This window comes from Oncorhynchus mykiss, chromosome 17 (assembly GCF_013265735.2).
Source record: "Oncorhynchus mykiss isolate Arlee chromosome 17, USDA_OmykA_1.1, whole genome shotgun sequence".
NCBI classification, from domain to species: domain Eukaryota; kingdom Metazoa; phylum Chordata; class Actinopteri; order Salmoniformes; family Salmonidae; genus Oncorhynchus; species Oncorhynchus mykiss.
Genome location: NC_048581.1, coordinates 38,518,931 through 38,539,488, shown reverse-complemented (window position 1 = coordinate 38,539,488; position 20,558 = coordinate 38,518,931). Strand labels below are relative to the sequence as shown.

Genomic DNA, 20,558 nt, shown 5'->3' with positions numbered 1-20,558 from the left:
AGCGCACACAGGCCGAGGTGTAGGGTTGATCTGAGAGTTCTGACCATCACAACAGGGGGTACTGACCATCACAACGGAAATGCAGTCAAGCACACATGCTAACTGGCTAGCTACTTCCAGACACAAATGAGAAAACACCTCACTGACCATTTTACTCGCCATAGCAGAGCTGATTAGGCTGTTTTCATGACACCGGCCAAATTAAAAACAGGTGTTGAGCGTTCTAAAATTCCTCAGTTATTCTGCGCTCTGGCACTCAGACGAGAGTGCTTTGAAAATCGGAGTATATAGCCAGAGCGAATTTATGTCCATTGAGAACGCACAACAACTATACCACTTAGCTATTAATGACGTGAATAATCAAGTCAATAAACATTGGGTAGTTAGATAGCGTATAGTTAATATACTGCCAAGTTCAATGTATTAGTAGCCAACTAACGAGGTAGCTAGCTAACATACCGATAGTACCTATGTTGTAATGATATTCTATGCAGTTCATAAGGATAGCGTAGCCAACACATTGTCAGCCAACATAACGTGTAGCGTAAATCATTTGAAAAGTCATTACAATGCTCAACATGTTCTCAACATTTGTCATATTTAACTCTTGGGGCTAGGGGGTAGAATTTTCACTTTTGGATAAATAGCGTGCCCAATTTCAACTTCCTGCTACTCATGCCAAGAATATAAGATATGCATATTATTCATGGATTTGAATAGAAAACACTGAATCATGTCTGTGACTATAACAGAACTTATGTAGCAGGCAAAACCACGAGGACAAACTGTTCAGATTTTTTTTTCCTGTCTCTGTTCCCCGAGTTGTCATTGCCCAGGGATATTTCTTAGGAACCTGTTTTCAGTTCCTACCGCTTCCACTGGATGTCACCAGTCTTTGGAATTTGGTTGAGGTTATTCCTTTGTGCAATGAAGAAGTAGGCCAACTAGGAACTGGGTACACTGTTGAGAGTTGCGCAAGACGTAAAAAGTATCGCTGATTTGTTTTCATTCCTGTATTTGTATGCCCTCTCTTAATTCTCTCTTTCTTTCTCTCTCTCGGAGGACCTGAGCCCTAGGACCATGCCTCAGGACTACCGGGCATGATGACGCCTTGCTGTCCCCAGTCCACCTGGCCGTGCTGCTGCTCCAGTTTCAACTGTTCTGCCTGTGATTATTATTATTTGACCATGCTGGTCATCTATGAACATTTGAACATCTTGGCCATGTTCTGTTATAATCTCCACCCGGCACAGCCACCCCATATAGCCTGGTTCCTCTATGTTTCTTCCTAGGTTTTGGCCTTTCTATGGAGTTTTTCCTAGCCACCGTGCTTCTACACCTGCATTGCTTGCTGTTTGGGATTTTAGGCTGGGTTTCTGTACAGCACTTTGAGATATCAGCTGATGTACGAAGGGCTATATAAACACATTTGAACACAGAAAGACCCGTCTACAATTTAATCGATAATTAACGTTTAAAAATACCCAATGTTGTATTACAAAAGTAGTTAGAAATATTTTGGCAAAATTTATAGGCAACTTTTGAAATATTTTGTAGTGACGTTATGTTTTTTGTAAGCTGTTTTTTCTGGATCAAACGCGCTTTATAAATGGACATTTTGGATATATATGGACAGAATTAATCGAACAAAAGCACCAATTGTGATGTTTATGGGACATATTGGAGTGCCAACAAAAGAAGCTCGTCATAGGTAATGCATGTTTTATATTTTATTTCACTGTCTTGTGTAGCGCCTGCAGGGTTGAAATATGCGAACCCCTTTGTTTACTACTGGTGCAGATGGTGCAGGCTATCAGATAATAGCTTCTTATGCTTTCACGGGTAAATCATTTTAAAAATCTGACGTGTTGGCTGGATTCACAACGAGTGTAGCTTGAATTGATTATCTTACATGTGTGATTTAATTAAAGTTAGAATTTTATAGTATTTTATTTGAATCTGGCGCTCTGCATTTTCCCTGGCAATTGGCCAGTTGAGACATTTGCGTCCCGCCTATCCCTAACTAGTTTTAAAGCAATTAATTTGCATCCACTCTTGGACCTCGGCTGCATATTTTCTGCAAATCTGAAAATGTTGTGAAGCCACGCCCATTTCCCCAAAGAATTGCATTATGGGCCCTAAAAGTACGGCAATAGAATCCACTGCGTGCATACTTCGTATTTTGGTGAATGTAGTACGACATCCGGGAACTTTTGGCATATTAACTTTATCCTGTTAGTATGGGTATTCGAACACAGCCAGTGTCACCACCACCTCCTCCATGCTTCACGGTGGGAATCTGTTCACCGCTTCTCACAAAGATACAGCAGTTATGTACCAAAAATCTAATTTGGTTAATCAGACGAATGATTTCCACCGTTCTAACGTCCATTGCTCGTGTTTCTTGGACCAAGCAAGTCTCTTCTTCATATTGGTGTCCTTTAGTAGTGGTTTCCCCTCTGAACAGTTGATGTTGAGATGTGTCTGTTACTTGAACTCTGAAGCATTTATTTGGGCTCCAATTTCTGAGGTGCAGTTAACTCTAAACCTCTGGGTCTTCCTTTCCCGTGGCGGTCCTCATGAGAGCAGCCAGTTTCATCATAGCGCTTGATGGTTTTTGCGACTGCACATGAAGAAACGCTCAATTTTTTAAAAAATGTCCCGTATTGACTGACCTTCATGTCTTAAAGTAATGGACTGTCGTTTCTCTTTGCTTACTTGAGCTTTTCTTGCCAAATAGGGCTATCTTCTGTGTACCACCCCTACCTTGTCACAACACAACTGATTGGCTCAAATGCATTAAGGAAAGAAATTCCACAAATAAGGTACACCTGTTAATTGAAATGCATTCCAGGTGAGACTGTGCAAAGCTGTCATCAAGACAAAGGGTGGCTACTTTGAAGAATCTCAAATAAAATACATTTAGACTTGTTTAACACTTTTTTGGTTACTACATGATTTCATATGTGTTATTTAATAGTTTTAATGTCATAAATATTATTCTACAATGTAGAACATAGTAAAAATAAAGAAAAACCCTTGAATGAGTAGGTGTGTACAAACTTTTGACTGGTACTGTACATATAGGCAGACAAGCAGACAGAGGGACATGCAGACAGAGAACCCACCATTCCCGTGTGACCACAGGGGGATAAGTAGGGTCTTGTCAAAAGTAGCGCACTAGGTAGACCATAGGGTGCCAGGGGTTTGGTAGTGATGGTGAGCAGTGGTCACTACTAACCGTGGGAGGGGATAGTGTCCTCGGAGCAGGAGGGCGTGGTGGTCTGCGTGCTGTACCCGCTGGAGCAGTGGAGGGAGTCGTGGCTGGTGCGGGGGGCCTCCGAGTTGAGCCCTCCGCCGAGGGCCAGCTGCTCCCGGGCACTCTGGGGCTATGAGAGGGAGAAACGATAGAGGGAGGAAGATCATTGTTTAGAATTTAAAAAAAGGAATGTGTACAATGGAAGAGAATCCCTCCTCAACCTCTTAGTGTTCAGCTGACGGTGGCAGCAGAGGCCAAGAATTACACCCTAGTAAATACTGGTACATGCAATCATGCATGGGGCTGGGCTGCCCAACACCCTTCCTGGAGATCTACCATTCTGTGGGTTTTCAGTCAAACCCTAATTTAACACACCTGATTCTACTAATTAGCATCTCAACAAGACTGAATCAGATATGCTAAATTAGGGTTGGACTGAAAATCTACAGGACAGTAGATCTCCAGGAAGAGGGTTGGGCATCCCTGACTTAAGCTCTCACCTGTGTTTTTTTGAAAAACAAAATTAACAAAGGTAATAACTGTTACTGACAACACTTACATGCTTGTTAGACAACAATTAGTTACAGCTATTATTTACCCTGGAATAATGCCTAGGTAATGCAAGGTATTGCCATCACTTCCTTGTGGAAATATGTCTTAAGTTATCCTACAATCAATTAAGTATAAATGGATTACCAAAAGTCAGGTTGGTTTGTCAATGATACACAAATGGAGGAAAGCACTGCACCGGTGCTTATTTGCTTTAATCATTGACCACATATCAAAGTACAAACTGATAAGCATTCTATGGAGGTGCGAGTGTGTGTCTGTATGTGTGTCTCAGCTTGTGTGTGTGCAATTCTCTGTGTAGGTGTGTGAGCGTGCGCGTGTGTGTGCGTGCGAGTCTCTGTGTTTGTGTGTGTGTTTGCTACCTTTCCGGATGTGGACAAGGCGCGGGCCCTCTCTCCGTGCTGTGTGTAGGAGTTGTGAGGAGGAGGCATGGCCGTGCCGTTCTCTGTGCCCGACCCGGTATGTCCCGACCACGACCCGCTCACCTCCTGAAATGAACACCAACAACATCAGATTGTGCCACTGCCAACTCAATGTACCAATAGTAGAGGTTGACCGATTATGATTTTTCAACAGCGATACCGATTATTGGAGGACAAAAAAAACAAACAAAAAAAAATGTATTTGTAATGACAATTACAACAATACTGAATGAACACTTAGTTTAACTTAAATATAATACATCAATAAAATCAATTTAGCCTCAAATAAATAATGAAACATGTTCAATTTGGTTTAAATAATGCAAAAACAAAAGTGTTGGAGAAGAAAGTAAAAGTGCAATATGTGCCATGTAACAAAGCTAACGTTTAAGTTCCTTGCTCAGAACATGAAAGCTGGTGGTTCCTTTTAACATGAGTCTTCAATATTCCCAGGTAAGAAGTTTTAGGTTGTTGTTATAGGACTATTTCTCGCTATACCATTTGTATTACATTAACCTTTGACTATTGGATGTTCTTATAGGTACTTTAGTATTGCCAGTGTAACAGTATAGCTTCCGTCCCTCTCCTCGCTCCTACCTGGGCTCGAACCAGGAACACATCGACAACAGCCACCCTCGAAGCAGTGTTACCCATGCAGAGCAAGGGGAACAACCACTCCAAGTCTCAGTGAGTGACGTTTGAAACTCTATTAGCGCGCACCCTTCTAACTAGCTAGCCATTTCACATCGGTTACACCTGCCTAATCTCGGGAGTTGATAGGCTTGAAGTCATAAACAGCGCAATGCTTGAAGCACAGCAACGAGCTGCTGGCAAAACGCACAAAAGTGCTGTTTGAATGAATGCTTACGAGCCTGCTGCTGCCTACCACCGCTCAGTCAGACTGCTATATCAAATCATAGACTTAATTATAACATAACACACAGAAATACGAGGCTTAGGTCATTAATATAGTAGAATCTGGAAACCATCATCTCGAAAACAAGACGTTTATTCTTTCAGTGAAATACGGAACCATTCCGTATTTTATCTAACGGGTGGCATCCATAAGTCTAAATAATTCCTTTTACATTGCACAACCTTCTTCAACCTATGTCATAATTACGTAAAATTCTCAGTCAGACTGCTATATCAAATCATAGACTTAATTATAACATAACACACAGAAATACGAGGCTTAGGTCATTAATATAGTAGAATCTGGAAACCATCATCTCGAAAACAAGACGTTTATTCTTTCAGTGAAATACGGAACCATTCCGTATTTTATCTAACGGTGGCATCCATAAGTCTAAATAATTCCTTTTACATTGCACAACCTTCTTCAACCTATGTCATAATTACGTAAAATTCTGGCAAATTAGGCAGCCCAACGTGCACCTGGCAACCTTGGTTAGCGTGCACTGCGCCCGGCCCGCCACAGGAGTCGATGGTGCGCGATGAGACAAGGATATCCCTACCGGCCAAACCCTCCCTAACCCGGACGACGCTAGGCCAATTGTGCGTCGCCCCACGGCCGATTACGACAGAGCCTGGGCGTGAACCCAGAGTCTCTGGTGGCACAGCTGGCGCTGCAGTACAGCGCCCTTAACCACTGCGCCACCCGGGATGCAATCCAGAGATGTTCGATCTGTTCCGGGCTCTGGCTGGGCCACTCAAGGACATTCAGAGACTTGTCCCGTTGTTCTGTTGGAAGGTGAACCTTCGCCCCAGTCTGAGGTCCTGACCGCTCTAGAACAAGTTTTCATCAAGGATCTCTGTACTTTGCTCAGTTCATCTTTCCCTCGATCCTGACTAGTCCCCCAGTCCCTGCCGCTGAAAAACATCGCCACAGCATGATGCTGCCACCACCATGCTTCACCGTAGAGATGGTGACAGGTTTCCTCCAGACATGACACTTGGCATTCAGGCCAAAGAGTTAAATCTTGGTTTCATCAGACCAGAGAATCTTGTTTAGTCCTTTAGGTGCCTTTTGGCAAACTCCAAGCGGGCCTTTGACTAAGGAGTGGCTTCCACCTGGCTACTACCATAAAGGACTGATTGGTGGAGTGCTGCAGAGATGGTTGTCCTTCTGGAAGATTCTCCCATCACATTTACATAAGGTGCCTTATGTAAAGGTGAGAGGAACTCTGGAGCTCTGTCAGAGTGACCGTTGGATTCTTGGTCACCTCCCTGACCAAGGCCTTTCTCCCCCGATTGCTCAGTTTTGCCGGGCAGCCAGCTCTAGGAAGTCTTCGTGGTTCCAAACTTCTTCCATTTAAGAATGATGGAGGTCACTCTGTTCTTGGGGACCTTCAATGCTGCAGACATGTTTCAGTACCCTTCCCCAGATCTGTGCATCGACAATCTCGTCTCGGAGCTATACGGACAATTTCTTTGACCTCATGGCTTGGTTTTTGCTCGGACATGCACTGTCAACTGTGGGACCTTATAGACAGGTGTGCCTTTCCAAATCATGTCCAATCAAGTTGTAGAAACATCAAGGATGATCAATGGAAACAGGATGCACCAAAGTTCAATTTTGAGTCTCATAGCAAAGGTTCTGAACACTTAAGTAAATAAGGTATCAGTTTTTTAGATTTTTACAAAGTTGCAAAACATTCTAAAAATCCGTTTTCGCTTCGTCATTATGGGTTATTGTGTGTAGATTGATGAAGATTTTTATTCATTTAATCCATTTTAGAATAAGGCTGTAACATAAAATGCGGAAAAAGGGAATGGGTCTGAAAACTTTTCGAATGCACTGTATGCCTACAGCTCATGCAAAAACAAAACAAGCAGTGGCCTGTTTGATGTGACCGAGAAACAAAAGTCCACATGACAATATGTATCAAAGGTTAATGTATCTGGGTAAGGCTGGGCTGGGCAGAGCAGAGGAAACAAACACTGAAGAACGGGATGTTGACATAAGGATGGGTACTGTGAAGGGCAGCGAGCCGATCACTGATAAGGACTGGAGTTAGTTAGAGAGGCACAGTAACAGAATTACACATTAGACCTCTATATTACAAAAAAAGCTATATATAATTACTATAATTAGCACAGCTCTATTATATGGGTTAAAGTGTTATTGAGAGCAATGGCTTTTAGGAGTTTTTGGGCCATCGGCGGGGGCTGGTTGGGTTATACACTGCTCAAAAAAATAAAGGGAACACTAAAATAACACATCCTAGATCTGAATTAATGAAATATTCTTATTAAATACTTTTTTCTTTACATAGTTGAATGTGCGGACAACAAAATCACACAAAAATTATCAATGGAAATCAAATTTATCAACCCATGGAGGTCTGGATTTGGAGTCACACTCAAAATTAAAGTGCAAAACCACACTACAGGCTGATCCAACTTTGATGTAATGTCCTTAAAACGAGTCAAAATGAGGCTCAGTAGTGTGTGTGGCCTCCACGTGCCTGTATGACCTCCCTACAACGCCTGGGCATTCTCCTGATGAGGTGGCGGATGGTTTCCTGAGGGATCTCCTCCCAGACCCGGACTAAAGCATCCGCCAACTCCTGAACAGTCTGTGGTGCAATGTGGAGTTGGTGGAGCGAGACATGATGTCCCAGATGTGCTCAATTGGATTCAGGTCTGGGGAACGGGCAGGCCAGTCCATAGCATCAATGCCTTCCTCTTGCAGGAACTGCTGATACACTCCAGCCACGAGGTCTAGCATTGTCTTGCATTAGGAGGAACCCAGGGCCAACCGCACCAGCAAATGGTCTCGCAAGGGGTCTGAGGATTTCATCTCGGTACCTAATGGCAGTCAGGCTACCTCTGGCGAGCACATGGAGGCCCCCCAAAGAAATGCCACCCAACACCATGACTGACCAACCGCCAAACCGGTCATGCTGGAGGATGTTGCAGGCAGCAGAACGTTCTCCACGGCGTCTCCAGACTGTCATGTGCTCAGTGGGAACCTGCTTTCATCTGTGAAGAGCACAGGGCACCAGTGGGAATTTGCCAATCTTGGTGTTATCTGGCAAATGCCAAACGTCCTGCAAGGTGTTGGGCTGTAAGCACAACCCCCACCTGTGGACGTCGGGCCATCATACCAACCTCATGGAGTCTGTTTCTGACCGTTTGAGCAGACACATGCACATTTGTGGCCTGCTGGAGGTCATTTTGCAGGGCTCTGGCAGTGCTCCTCCTTGCACAAAGGCGGAGGTAGCGGTCCTGCTGCTGGGTTGTTTCCCTCCTACGGCCTCCTCCACATCTCCTGATGTACTGGCCCGTCTCCTGGTAGCGCCTCCATGCTCTGGACACTACGCTGACAGACACAGCAAACCTTCTTGCCACAGCTCACATTGATGTTCCATCCTGGATGAGCTGCACTACCTGAGCCACTTGTGTGGTTGTAGACCCCGTCTCATGCTACCACTAGAGTGAAAGCACCGCCAGCATTCAAAAGTGACCAAAACATCAGCCAGGAAGCATAGGAACTGAGAAGTGGTCTGTGGTCCCCACCTGCAGAACCACTCCTTTATTGGGGGTGTCTTGCTAATTGCCTATAATTTCCACCTGATGTCTATACCATTTGCACAACAGCATGTGAAATTTATTGTCAGTGTTGCTTCCTAAGTGGACAGTTTGATTTCACAGAAGTGTGATTGACTTGGAGTTACATTGTGTTGTTTAAGTGTTCCCTTTATTTTTTTGAGCAGTGTATATAACTTCAAGTTGCAAATTTTACATTTCCAGTGGGAAGCAGGTCAAGTTATGGGCTGAAAGTAAATTAGCGAAAGCGGTTTTTCTCCCTCACACTTAGGCACTGGATGCATTCATTTTACACAACAAAAACAGACGTCTCACACACATACACCCCACCATTACAGAGACACAGGGTCCTTAATAACACTAGAAAGGCAGAGAACGTCATAGTGATTCAAAACTAATAAGCAATGTACTGCCATTTTCTTTAACAAATCTATAAAACACAGTCATTGTGAGAATCTCAATATCACTAACAGAACTGGTGTTTCAACCACTTTTAGGATGGCATGTCATTTTCTGAATGGTTTTCCACCGCTGTCCCTCCGACAGTAGGGCCTGCTCCCCTCCTTCTCCAGACAGTTGAAAGTGCTACGCCCAGTTGATAATCACCCAGATTAATGCCTCAAAACTGAACCTAAACTAAATTTAACACATAACAATAGATTAAATAAATGAAGCATAGTATGATGTGGGAGAATGGGTGAGTTGATGAGCGAGGGGAAGCGAATAATGCATGGTTATTCTATTGTATTAATCGGTTCTAATTCTAATCTCAAAAATGTTGGTTAGCCGTTGACACCAAGTAAATGCTGAACAGCTTTTCATATTTGGGAAAGTATTCATATCGGGCATGATGCTTGTGGAACCTTACGTCGGCAAGGAGAGAAATGTCACCATTGGGAAAATAAACCTTTTCTACTCTATAGGTCGGTGTGGATGTTTAACCTCAGATGGAACAGCTGTACTCGGTGAAAGGAGGAACTCTCTGCTGGCCTGTTGCAAGGGGTCTACAACATGTTTAACTTGGCTGCTATCAACGCACACACGTTGTTCAAGCAGTGCATGAACAAAACAATGAGCAGGAGAGATTTCATCGTGAGTCTGGCACACAGGCTACGTACGTTAGAGATATGACGTCCAAGGCAGCAGAAAGAACCCCAAATAACCATTTCAGCTGCAAGCAACTTGTTTTTGGGAAGTGTTGCAAGCAACTGAAATTGACAAAAATGTGTGTCAACTGTTAGGACAAGGAATAACAACTAAATGAGATTCTGAGAACTGATGACATTGCGTGAAGACGGACAACATACTGTAAGCACGAGCAAGACGACAAATAATGTATCCAATAACTGACAATTGACTGCTGTCATCGACACAATTATAATGCCACTATTGCTTTTGTGCTGATTTCCACTATTCACAAGCACACTTGGCGCTTATACTGATGTTAACCCTACTAATATTTTCTTAATTTGACTGCACATTTGGTGGTTTGGGTATTTACATTTGTTTTGTCGTTATAAAAAAATAAAAAAAAAAGTGGTTACTGTGTTCCAACGTACATGCCTTTTGTTTCATTACACTCCACAAACATTTATTTTACACTTGAAATTCTGTGTCTTTAGTGGTTTTCCATTTTTACATATAGCCTACAGTAACATAAACGAATGAAAATGTTATCCCCAAAAATGTGTATTCTAATGTCACATAAGACCTGAAATTATAATTGTTCCAATAGAATATATTAAATCAACTTAGAACATTGACGTCCAAAAGACATGTCAGCGGCACGAAGGGGTCCAACGAGGTCAGGTCTTTCTAGTGTTAAAACATACACATACAGTGCCTTGCGAAAGTATTCGGCCCCCTTGAACTTTGCGACCTTTTGCCACATTTCAGGCTTCAAACATAAAGATATAAAACTGTATTTTTTTGTGAAAAATCAACAACAAGTGGGACACAATCATGAAGTGGAACGACATTTATTGGATATTTCAAACTTTTTTAACAAATCAAAAACTGAAAAATTGGGCGTGCAAAATTATTCAGCCCCCTTAAGTTAATACTTTGTAGCGCCACCTTTTGCTGCGATTACAGCTGTAAGTCGCTTGGGGTATGTCTATCAGTTTTGCACATCGAGAGACTGACATTTTTTCCCATTCCTCCTTGCAAAACAGCTCGAGCTCAGTGAGGTTGGATGGAAAGCATTTGTGAACAGCAGTTTTCAGTTCTTTCCACAGATTCTCGATTGGATTCAGGTCTGGACTTTGACTTGGCCATTCTAACACCTGGATATGTTTATTTTTGAACCATTCCATTGTAGATTTTGCTTTATGTTTTAGATCATTGTCTTGTTGGAAGACAAATCTCCATCCCAGTCTCAGGTCTTTTGCAGACTCCATCAGGTTTTCTTCCAGAATGGTCCTGTATTTGGCTCCATCCATCTTCCCATCAATTTTAACCATCTTCCCTGTCCCTGCTGAAGAAAAGCAGGCCCAAACCATGATGCTGCCACCACCATGTTTGACAGTGGGGACGGTGTGTTCAGCTGTGTTGCTTTTACGCCAAACATAACGTTTTGCATTGTTGCCAAAAAGTTCCATTTTGGTTTCATCTGACCAGAGCACCTTCTTCCACATGTTTGGTGTGTCTCCCAGGTGGCTTGTGGCAAACTTTAAACGACACTTTTTATGGATATCTTTAAGAAATGGCTTTCTTCTTGCCACTCTTCCATAAAGGCCAGATTTGTGCAATATACGACTGATTGTTGTCCTATGGACAGAGTCTCCCACCTCAGCTGTAGATCTCTGCAGTTCATCCAGAGTGATCATGGGCCTCTTGGCTGCATCTCTGATCAGTCTTCTCCTTGTATGAGCTGAAAGTTTAGAGGGACGGCCAGGTCTTGGTAGATTTGCAGTGGTCTGATACTCCTTCCATTTCAATATTATCGCTTGCACAGTGCTCCTTGGGATGTTTAAAGCTTGGGAAATATTTTTGTATCCAAATCCGGCTTTAAACTTCTTCACAACAGTATCTCGGACCTGCCTGGTGTGTTCCTTGTTCTTCATGATGCTCTCTGCGCTTTTAACGGACCTCTGAGACTATCACAGTGCAAGTGCATTTTTACGGAGACTTGATTACACACAGGTGGATTGTATTTATCATCATTAGTCATTTAGGTCAACATTGGATCATTCAGAGATCCTCACTGAACTTCTGGAGAGAGTTTGCTGCACTGAAAGTAAAGGGGCTGAATAATTTTGCACGCCCAATTTTTCAGTTTTTGATTTGTTAAAAAAGTTTGAAATATCCAATAAATGTCGTTCCACTTCATGATTGTGTCCCACTTGTTGTTGATTCTTCACAAAAAAATACAGTTTTATATCTTTATGTTTGAAGCCTGAAATGTGGCAAAAGGTCGCAAAGTTCAAGGGGGCCGAATACTTTCGCAAGGCACTGTATATGCACCAAACGACAAAACACAAACACACAAGGTAAAGACTACACACAGTTATGTGGGGGCCATACTTGGGGGGTTTATTACAGGGGGTCATTAAGGCCGGAGTTTTCCCACGGTGGTGTCCGCGGCTGGCAGAACGGGCATGTGTGCAGTGGGCACCAGAGTGGATGGAGGAGGTGGGCAAGTTGCCCTCGCTGAGAGATCGTGCGGTGCCCCCCCAGCAGGCCAACGGACTGGGTGAGCGGCACTACCCACGGAAGGGGGACGGGAAGGGATAGAGAGAATGATGTGTGTAGAGAGTACTGTCTAACATGAGTAACTCAGGTAGAGGAAGAGGGCCAGACAGAGCAAGGTCTTTCTTTTAAACTGTTCACTGGGGTTTTCAAATAAGTTTAAAGTTTATATTCAACAGTAGTCAAGTTAGGAAAGGGCAACAGACTGAACTTATGATGCCGTGGACCGAACATTTTAACATTTTATTTTTAAACACAAAACATACACATACAAACGACAACATCACACAAACATCAACTACATCACACCTGCCCAGATGCACATGCTCACATCTTCCAGCGCCCGCATCACTCTCTGCCATAATATTTCAAATGACTTCCAATTGAGCCCCCTGGGCAAAAGTGCAGCAATGGGACGATGATCGATGCATTTGGAAAAATTCAGCAGCCAAAGTAATATTGGGTCTGTCACGCTTCTGCATTGAGATGACATGGAGCACTTCAGAAGGGAGCTGTGAAAGTGTAGACAGCTGTGTGGGTTACCTGTGCTGATTCCATGGAGGGTGGGCGGAGGTGAATGCCATCCAAAGAGGAGGTGATGGAGTCCAGAGAGGGGACGTGCCTCACAGAGTTGTAGTTACTGAGAGAGCAAGAGAGAGCGAGCGGGGAAAAAGTGTGTGTGTGTGGGAGAGAGCGCAAATTAATGAAAAAGAGCAGGAAAAAAAGAAAAAAGAGGGAGAGACAAAGACATGAAAAACCTGCGCCATTTCTTCTGAAACTGAGCCAAACGACAGTGAGTGAGGTAAACTTCTGATCATTTGAATCTGTTTTGGTCCTGCCCTATTCAAGCTCAGACATAACATGGCCTAGAACACAAAATCCACAAAGAAAATCACAGCAGACATAAGTCACCTAGCCAACTCAACTGGGGGTGTGCCCCAAGCCACTACAACTATCTTGAACGGGTACTATAGTAAGGCTACATCCCAAATGGCACCCTATTCCCTATATCAGGGCTCTCCAACCCTGTTGCTGGAGAGCTACCGTCCTGTAGGTTTCGGTTCCATCCCTCTAGCACACCCAATTCTAATAATTTGCTAATTGATTAGCTGAATCAGGTTAGTTACATTTGAGGTTGGATCGAAATCTGAAAGGACAGTAGCTTTCCATGAACAGGTTTGGAGAGACCTGCCCTATATAGTGTACTACTTTTGCCCACTGGTCAAAAGTAGTGCACCATGTAGGAAATAGGGTGCCACCTGGGACACTAAATGTGTCAATGCACTCATGGATGTTGGTGTCCATGCTAATCGTTAAAATAGAAAGCCTGTCCTCTTTCATAGTCTGAATGCATAAATGCTCTGCTACATCAACACACCACAGGTTTTGACCGGCAGTAGTAGGTGCTTAAGTGGAAACTGAGCTTGGTCCAGAGAACACACTGTACTGGAAATGACCGTTCTAAATGACTATACCATACGGCTCGCTCGCTACTGTTGCTCGGTGGCAAATGTTTAAACCGTTGTTTGGTGTACATTATTGAAGTCGTGTCACATTCGGCCCAGCAAATAATGTAATGAATGTCATAAGATACATCAATTACAATAGAGCACATATCAACACATTCAAATACACTGATAGACAGCTGTGTGCTTTTAGAGGGGGGTTCGGCTATGGTGCACTTGGGGATTTGTTCTGCCTTGGCTCATTTAATTTGAGCGCACCTTATGACTATAGGTTTAGGCCTAGTCATTTCCCCCCACTGGTCTGCTAATCCTTCTAGCATGTGTGTATGATGGAGGACGTCATCCCTCTACCCAATCACGCGTTTTGGCTGTGGCCTGGACAACCAGTAGACTCAACACACACACACACCAAACACACACAGGCAATGGGATACTGACACTTATTCCCGTCGCACACATTCCCCTCACACATACAGTGAGATGCAGCCAGGAACATGTGTGCCTTTGCGAGATTGCATGTGTTCTGTGCATGCCTGTACATGCTCTGTGTGTGTGTGTGTGTGTGTGTGTGTGTGTGCCAGGATGGTAAAAGAGACAAGACACCATGCATGTTTTTCTTCAGTTCCCTTGGCTTAACTTCCCTTGTCAACATTTTACTTTACTCAGTCGTCTGCGCTCTTCATCACCCCTCCCTCCATCCCTCTCCAAGGCTGCATCCCAAATGGCACCCCATTGAACCCTGTTACGGGAGCACACTTCCTAAGCTGGCTCCAGTCTGCGATAGCACAGACACACTGAACTTCACTTAGCTGCTGCTACTATCCATTTGATATAGTTTTGCTTCCTACACACTTAACCCTTCTTCCCCTCCTCCCACTTTGCCTATTTGGTGAGCTCTCTAAAATGTCAAGATGGCCCCAATGCAGTGTCAAAGGCAGCACATTTGGTGTGAAGCAGTGTGTGTGTGTGTGCCAATATATCTACCTGAGTACATTGTGTAGAGTGTGTGTGTGTGTGTGTGTGCGCATGTTTATGCATGCATGTGTGTGGGTTTAGCTACCCGCTGATGCTGCTCGTGCGGGACAGTGTGTTGCTGGGGGAGGCAGGGGGCGTCTGGTAACTGTAGCTGTAGTCTGATCCCTTCAGATCCAGGATCACCTGTTCAGAAGTAGGGAGAAAGAGTTTCAATGTGAGAGAATGAGAATATGGATAAGTGGGAGTTTCTAACACCGCATGCGAGTACGTGATTAAGTGCATTTGTGAAGGTATATTGATGTCAGTGTGTGTGTGGCATGAACAAGTGTGTGTCCACGTCTTTTTTGGTGAAAATATAGATGTCTGTGTCAAGTGTTTGGCTGTGTGTAAGAATCATCCATCGAACCTGTTCACTGGCCGGGGGTAGTTTGCTGGGCTCGGCCGTCAGGGTGCTCAGGTCTTCCAGGATGGTCTGCAGGTGGGTCACCTCTCCGAGCATGCTGATCTCATGATCCTGCACACAAACAACCACAGAACCCAAATCAGTTCACAGACACACAACTAACAGGTAGAAATCACCCCTAACCATATATTCCAGGTCAGTTTACCCAATTTCCTCAATCCTTAGGGGATGGAAATACAATTGATGACCAAAGGTATGTGGACACCTGCTCGTCGAACATCTCATTCCAAAATCATGGGCATTTACAGTTGAAGTCGGAAGTTTACATACACCAGCCAAACACATTTAAACTCAGTTTTTCACAATTCCTGACATATAATCCTAGTAAACATTCCCTGTCTTAGGTCAGTTAGGATCACCACTTTATTTTAAGAATGAGAAATGTCAGAATAATAGTAGAGAGAATTATTTATTTCAGCTTTTATTTCTTTCATCACATTCGCAGAGGGTCAGAAATATACATACACTCAATTAGTATTTGGTAGCATTGCCTTTAAATTGTTTAACTTGGGTCAAACGTTTCAGGTAGCCTTCCACAAGCTTCCCACAATAAGTTGGGTGAATTTTGGCCCATTCTTCTTGACAGAGCTGGTGTAACAGTCAGGTTTGTAGGCCTCCTTGCTCGCACACGCTTTAACAGATCTGCCCACAAATGTTCTATAGGATTGAGGTCAGGGCTTTGTGATGGCCACTCCAATACCTTGACTTTGTTGTCCTTAATCCATTTTGCTACAACTTTGGAAGTATGCTTGGGGTCATTGTCCATTTGGAAGACCCATATGCGACCACCTGACTGATGTCTTGAGATGTTGCGTCAATATATACACATAATTTTCCTTCCTCATGATGCCATCTATTTTGTGAAATGCATCCCTCCTGCAGCAAAGCACCCCACAACATGATGCTTCCACCCACGTGCTTCACGGTTGGGATTATGTTCTTCGGCTTGCAAGCCTCACCCCTTTTCCTCCAAACATAACAATGGTCATTATCGCCAAACAGTTAAATTTTTTGTTTCATCAAACCAGAGGACATTTGTCCAAAAAGTATGATCTTTGTCCCAATGTGCAGTTGCAAACCGTAGTCTGGATTTGTTATGACCGTTTTGGAGCAGTGACTTCGTCCTTGCTTAGCAGCCATTGAGGTTATGTCAATTTGGACTCATATTACTGTGGATATAGGAACTCTGCCTAGAAGGCCAGCATCCCGGAGTCTCCTCTTCACTGTTGATGTTGAGACTGGTGTTTTGTGGGTACTATTTAATGAAGCTGCCAGTTTAGGACTTGTGAGACAACTGTTTCTCAAACTAGACAGTCAAATGTACTTGTCCTCTTGCCCAGTTGTGCACCGGGGCCTCCCACTCCTCTTTCTATTCTGGTTAGAGCCAGTTTGCCCTATTCTGTGAAGGAAGTAGTACACAGCGCTGTACGCGATCTTCAGTTTCTTAGCAATTTCTCGCATGGAATAGCCGTCATTTCTCAGACCAAGAATAGACTGACGAGTTTCATAGGAAAGTCTTTGCTTCTAGCCATTTTGAGCCTGTAATCGAACCCTCAAATTCTGATGCTCCAGATACTCAACTAGTCTAAAGAAGGCCAGTTTAATTGCTTCTTTAAACAGAACAACAGTTTTCAGCTGTGCTAACATAATTGCGAAAGGGTTTTCTAACGATCAATTAGCCCTTTAAAATTATAAACTTGGATTAGCTATCACAACGTGCCATTGGAACACGGAAAAATCAGCCATTTCCAGCTACAAGTCATTAACAACATTAACAATGTCTACACTGTATTTCTGATCAATTTGATGTTATTTTAATGGACAAAAAAAAGCTTTTCTTTCAAAAACAAGGAACATTCTAAGTGACGCCATATTTTTGAACGGTAGTGTATGGTTTCTCCATTTTATTTTTTCCTGGTTTTCAAATAGTTGTTTTTCCACTCAAAATTATAATTCATAATCTAAAATTATAGTTCATAGAGGAACAACGAAAACTGATGTTTTCAGTCCATGTCAATGCATCTGAAGACAATCTTTTTTTAGGTCTAGAGGAAAAATAACATCAAGATTTTTTGTGTAATTCTCCTTTAATTGTGCATATGGCAATTTAAAGACGGCCCATGCAGAAATCGGTCCACCATTTCCTGGTTGCTAAAATTTTAATAGTCCTCCTATTTTCAGTTTGTGTGACAAAAAAGTATAGTGTAGAGAATCATTGTCCAATTTAAAGAACTGTGAAATATATTTTCCATAACAAAACATATTGTATTTATCTGTTTGAAGCCGGTGTACAAAACTGAAAGTTATTACTCAGTTATTAACTAAGTTCACTGTCAACTGCGTTTATTTTCAGCAACCTTAACATGTATAACTATTTGTATGAACATAAGATGCAGCAACAGACAAGTTCCACAGACATTATTACATTTCTGTTCATCACATGTGTCCCTGAACAAAGGGGGGGGGGTTAAAATCAAGAGTAACAGTCAGTATCTGGTGTGGCCACCAGCTGCATTAAGTACTTCAGTGCGCCGCCTTCTCATGGACTGCACCAGATTTGCCAGATCTTGCTATGAGATGTTACCCCACTCTTCCACCAAGGCACCTGCAAGTTCCCAGACATTTCTGGGGGGAATAGTCCTAGCCCTCACCCTCCGATCCAACAGGTCCCAGACGTGCTCAATGGGATTGAGATCCGAGCTCTTCGCTGGCCATGGCAGAACACTGGCATTCCTGTCTTGCAGGAAATCACGCACAGAACGAGAGGTATGGCTGGTGGCATTGTCATGCTGGAGGGTCATGTCAGGATGAGCCTGCAGGAAGGGTACCACATGAGGGAGGAGGATGTCTTCCCTGTAATGCACAGCGTTGCAATTGCCTGCAATTACAAAAAGCTGCGTCTGATGATGCTGTGACATACCACCCCAGACCATGACGGACCCTCCACCTCTAAATCGATCAAGCTCCAGAGTACAGGCCTCGGTGTAATGCTCATTCCTTCGACGATAAACACGAATCCAACCATCACCCCTGGTGAGACAAAACCGCAACTCAGTGAAGAGCACTTTTTGCCAGTCCTGTCTGGTCCAGCGACGGTGGGTTTGTGCCCATAGGCGACGATGTTGACGGTGATGTCTGGTGAGGACCTGCTTCACAACAGGCCTACAAGCCCTCAGTCCAGTCTTTCTCAGCCTATTGCAGACAGTCTGAGCACTGATGGAGGGATTGTGCATTCCTTGTGTAACTCAGGCAGTTGTTGTTGCCATCCTATACCTGTCCCGCAGGTGTGATGTTCAGATGACCCGATCCTGTGCAGGTGTTGTTACAAGTGGTCTGCCACAGCGAGGACGATCAGCTGTCCGTCCCTTCTCCCTGGAGCGTTGTGTTAGGCGTTGCACAGTACGGACATTGCAATGTATTGCCCTGGCCACATCTGCAGTCCTCATGCCTCCTTGCAGCATGCCCAAGGCACGTTCACATAGATGAGCAGGGACCCTGGGCATCTTTCTTTTGGTGTTTTTCAGAGTGAGTAGAAATGCCTATTTAGTGTCCTAAGTTTTCATAACTGTGACCTTAATTGCCTACTGTCTGTAAGCTGTTAGTGTCTTAACAACCGTTTCACAGGTGCATGTTCATGAATTGTTTATAGGTCATTGAACAAGCATGGGAAACTATGTTAAAACCCTTTACAGTGAAGAACTGTTAAGTTGTATTTTTACAAAGTATCATCGAAAGAGGGTTTCTTTTTTTTTTCAATTTAAGTCTAAACTTAAATTGGAAGCATAGAAATAGAGTTTACAGAACAGATCTACTGCTTCTTAGACTTGCTTTCAATGAGAATGATAGATCTTTAATAACTAATGTGTATGTGAATGTTGTGGGGTTGCCCAAAAAGTTACATATTGCAGCTTTAAATATGCATCTAGTGAGTAACTGGGCCGGTATAGTGATGGTTTTGTACTGCTGCTGCTCATTTCATGGCAAAGTTTGCCAATTAGTTATGAATGATATACTTCTGCCAGGTAAGACATCTTTGCAGTTAACATTTAAATGAGGTTTTGGGGAAAGTATCTCTGTCAACCCAAGGAATTTAGCTCATCTATCCCATCAAATACGTTTTTATAGGCATTTATTTCTGTAGGCCTAACGGGAGCTTGTGTGCGCACTCAGCACGCGTGTGTAGAGGGAGCGGTCCGAACACAATTGAGTGAGAGAAACACAGAGGGGAAAGGGAATTTAGGGAGAAGAACAGTGTGATGCTACTCACCAGCACGGGTTTGAGCATGCTGACAAAGGAGCAGTAGCGGCCCCTCTCCTCGATGAGCGCACGGCACGCGGCCCTCTTCTCAGTCTCCTCCAGCACAGCATAGCGTACGTTCACATCCTGCAGGGCGCTGTCCAACTGCCCGCGCACCTCATCCTTCCCTGGGAAAGCATAGGAGGGGAACCAAAGATGTCAGAAAAAGCAGAGGGCTATAAGACAGGCACACAAAGCCAGTGGGCTGCTATAGCAAGTCAACAAACCCAGGATAGAAAACAATGCCCCATGCCCGAAACACATTTGTTGGGAGGGGGGCCAATCTGTCCTCACAACTTATTGAATAATATACAAATATTTTAAGACCAACTTTCCTTCCCTTTCTAATTGCAGTCTTATTTCCCCCAAACCTTTAAAGTAAAATTCTGACCACAATTGAGGAACTGTAAAAAGAAGCTGGCCATATAGTAGAGTGGCTGCCATAACATACTTTAACCACTAGATGGATGTATAACATTGATATTTCCCAGCGGGTGTAGAGCGTCTAAATAAAGACGTTACCACATCAGCGTCGTTACAGCCTCCTCAGCTGTTATGTCAGCGTGCTCTCTGGGGAGACGCATGCTGCAAGCCTGTCAAGAGGTGGTGGACACTGGTATTTGGGTTCACTGGGCCAGAGTGAAGGCCAACAGCGTGCAGCCAGAAGGCTGTGTGTGTGTTGAAGAATGCTGTGTGTGGTATGCAGGGGTCTTTAAAGAGACAACAAGGGATGTGTGCCTGCCTACTCATCTCAGTTCAGCTGCCATGGAAAGAGGTTCCACGTACAGTTGTCTGACGCGCACACACACACCTTAATACCTCAAACACACACCTGTAATGCCTAACAAACACACATGCATGCACTTACCAATTACATAACACATCTACACAGTATAACACA

General features: G+C 43.6%; 1 protein-coding gene across 2 annotated transcripts in view; it reads right to left on the bottom strand.

Annotated features, from left to right (window-relative positions):
- The window catches only part of mtss1 (MTSS I-BAR domain containing 1), a 118,611-nt gene that overhangs the window by 7,295 nt on the left and 90,758 nt on the right, over positions 1-20,558 (bottom strand). For both annotated transcript variants that reach the window (XM_036949855.1, XM_036949856.1), the window contains exons 7-12: positions 19,628-19,785; positions 15,304-15,411; positions 14,983-15,080; positions 13,000-13,096; positions 4,192-4,317; positions 3,242-3,389 (exon numbers count right to left, since the gene is read on the bottom strand). In XM_036949855.1, the coding sequence (XP_036805750.1) occupies positions 3,242-3,389; positions 4,192-4,317; positions 13,000-13,096; positions 14,983-15,080; positions 15,304-15,411; positions 19,628-19,785 (735 nt within the window). The remainder of the gene's footprint in view (positions 1-3,241; positions 3,390-4,191; positions 4,318-12,999; positions 13,097-14,982; positions 15,081-15,303; positions 15,412-19,627; positions 19,786-20,558) is intronic.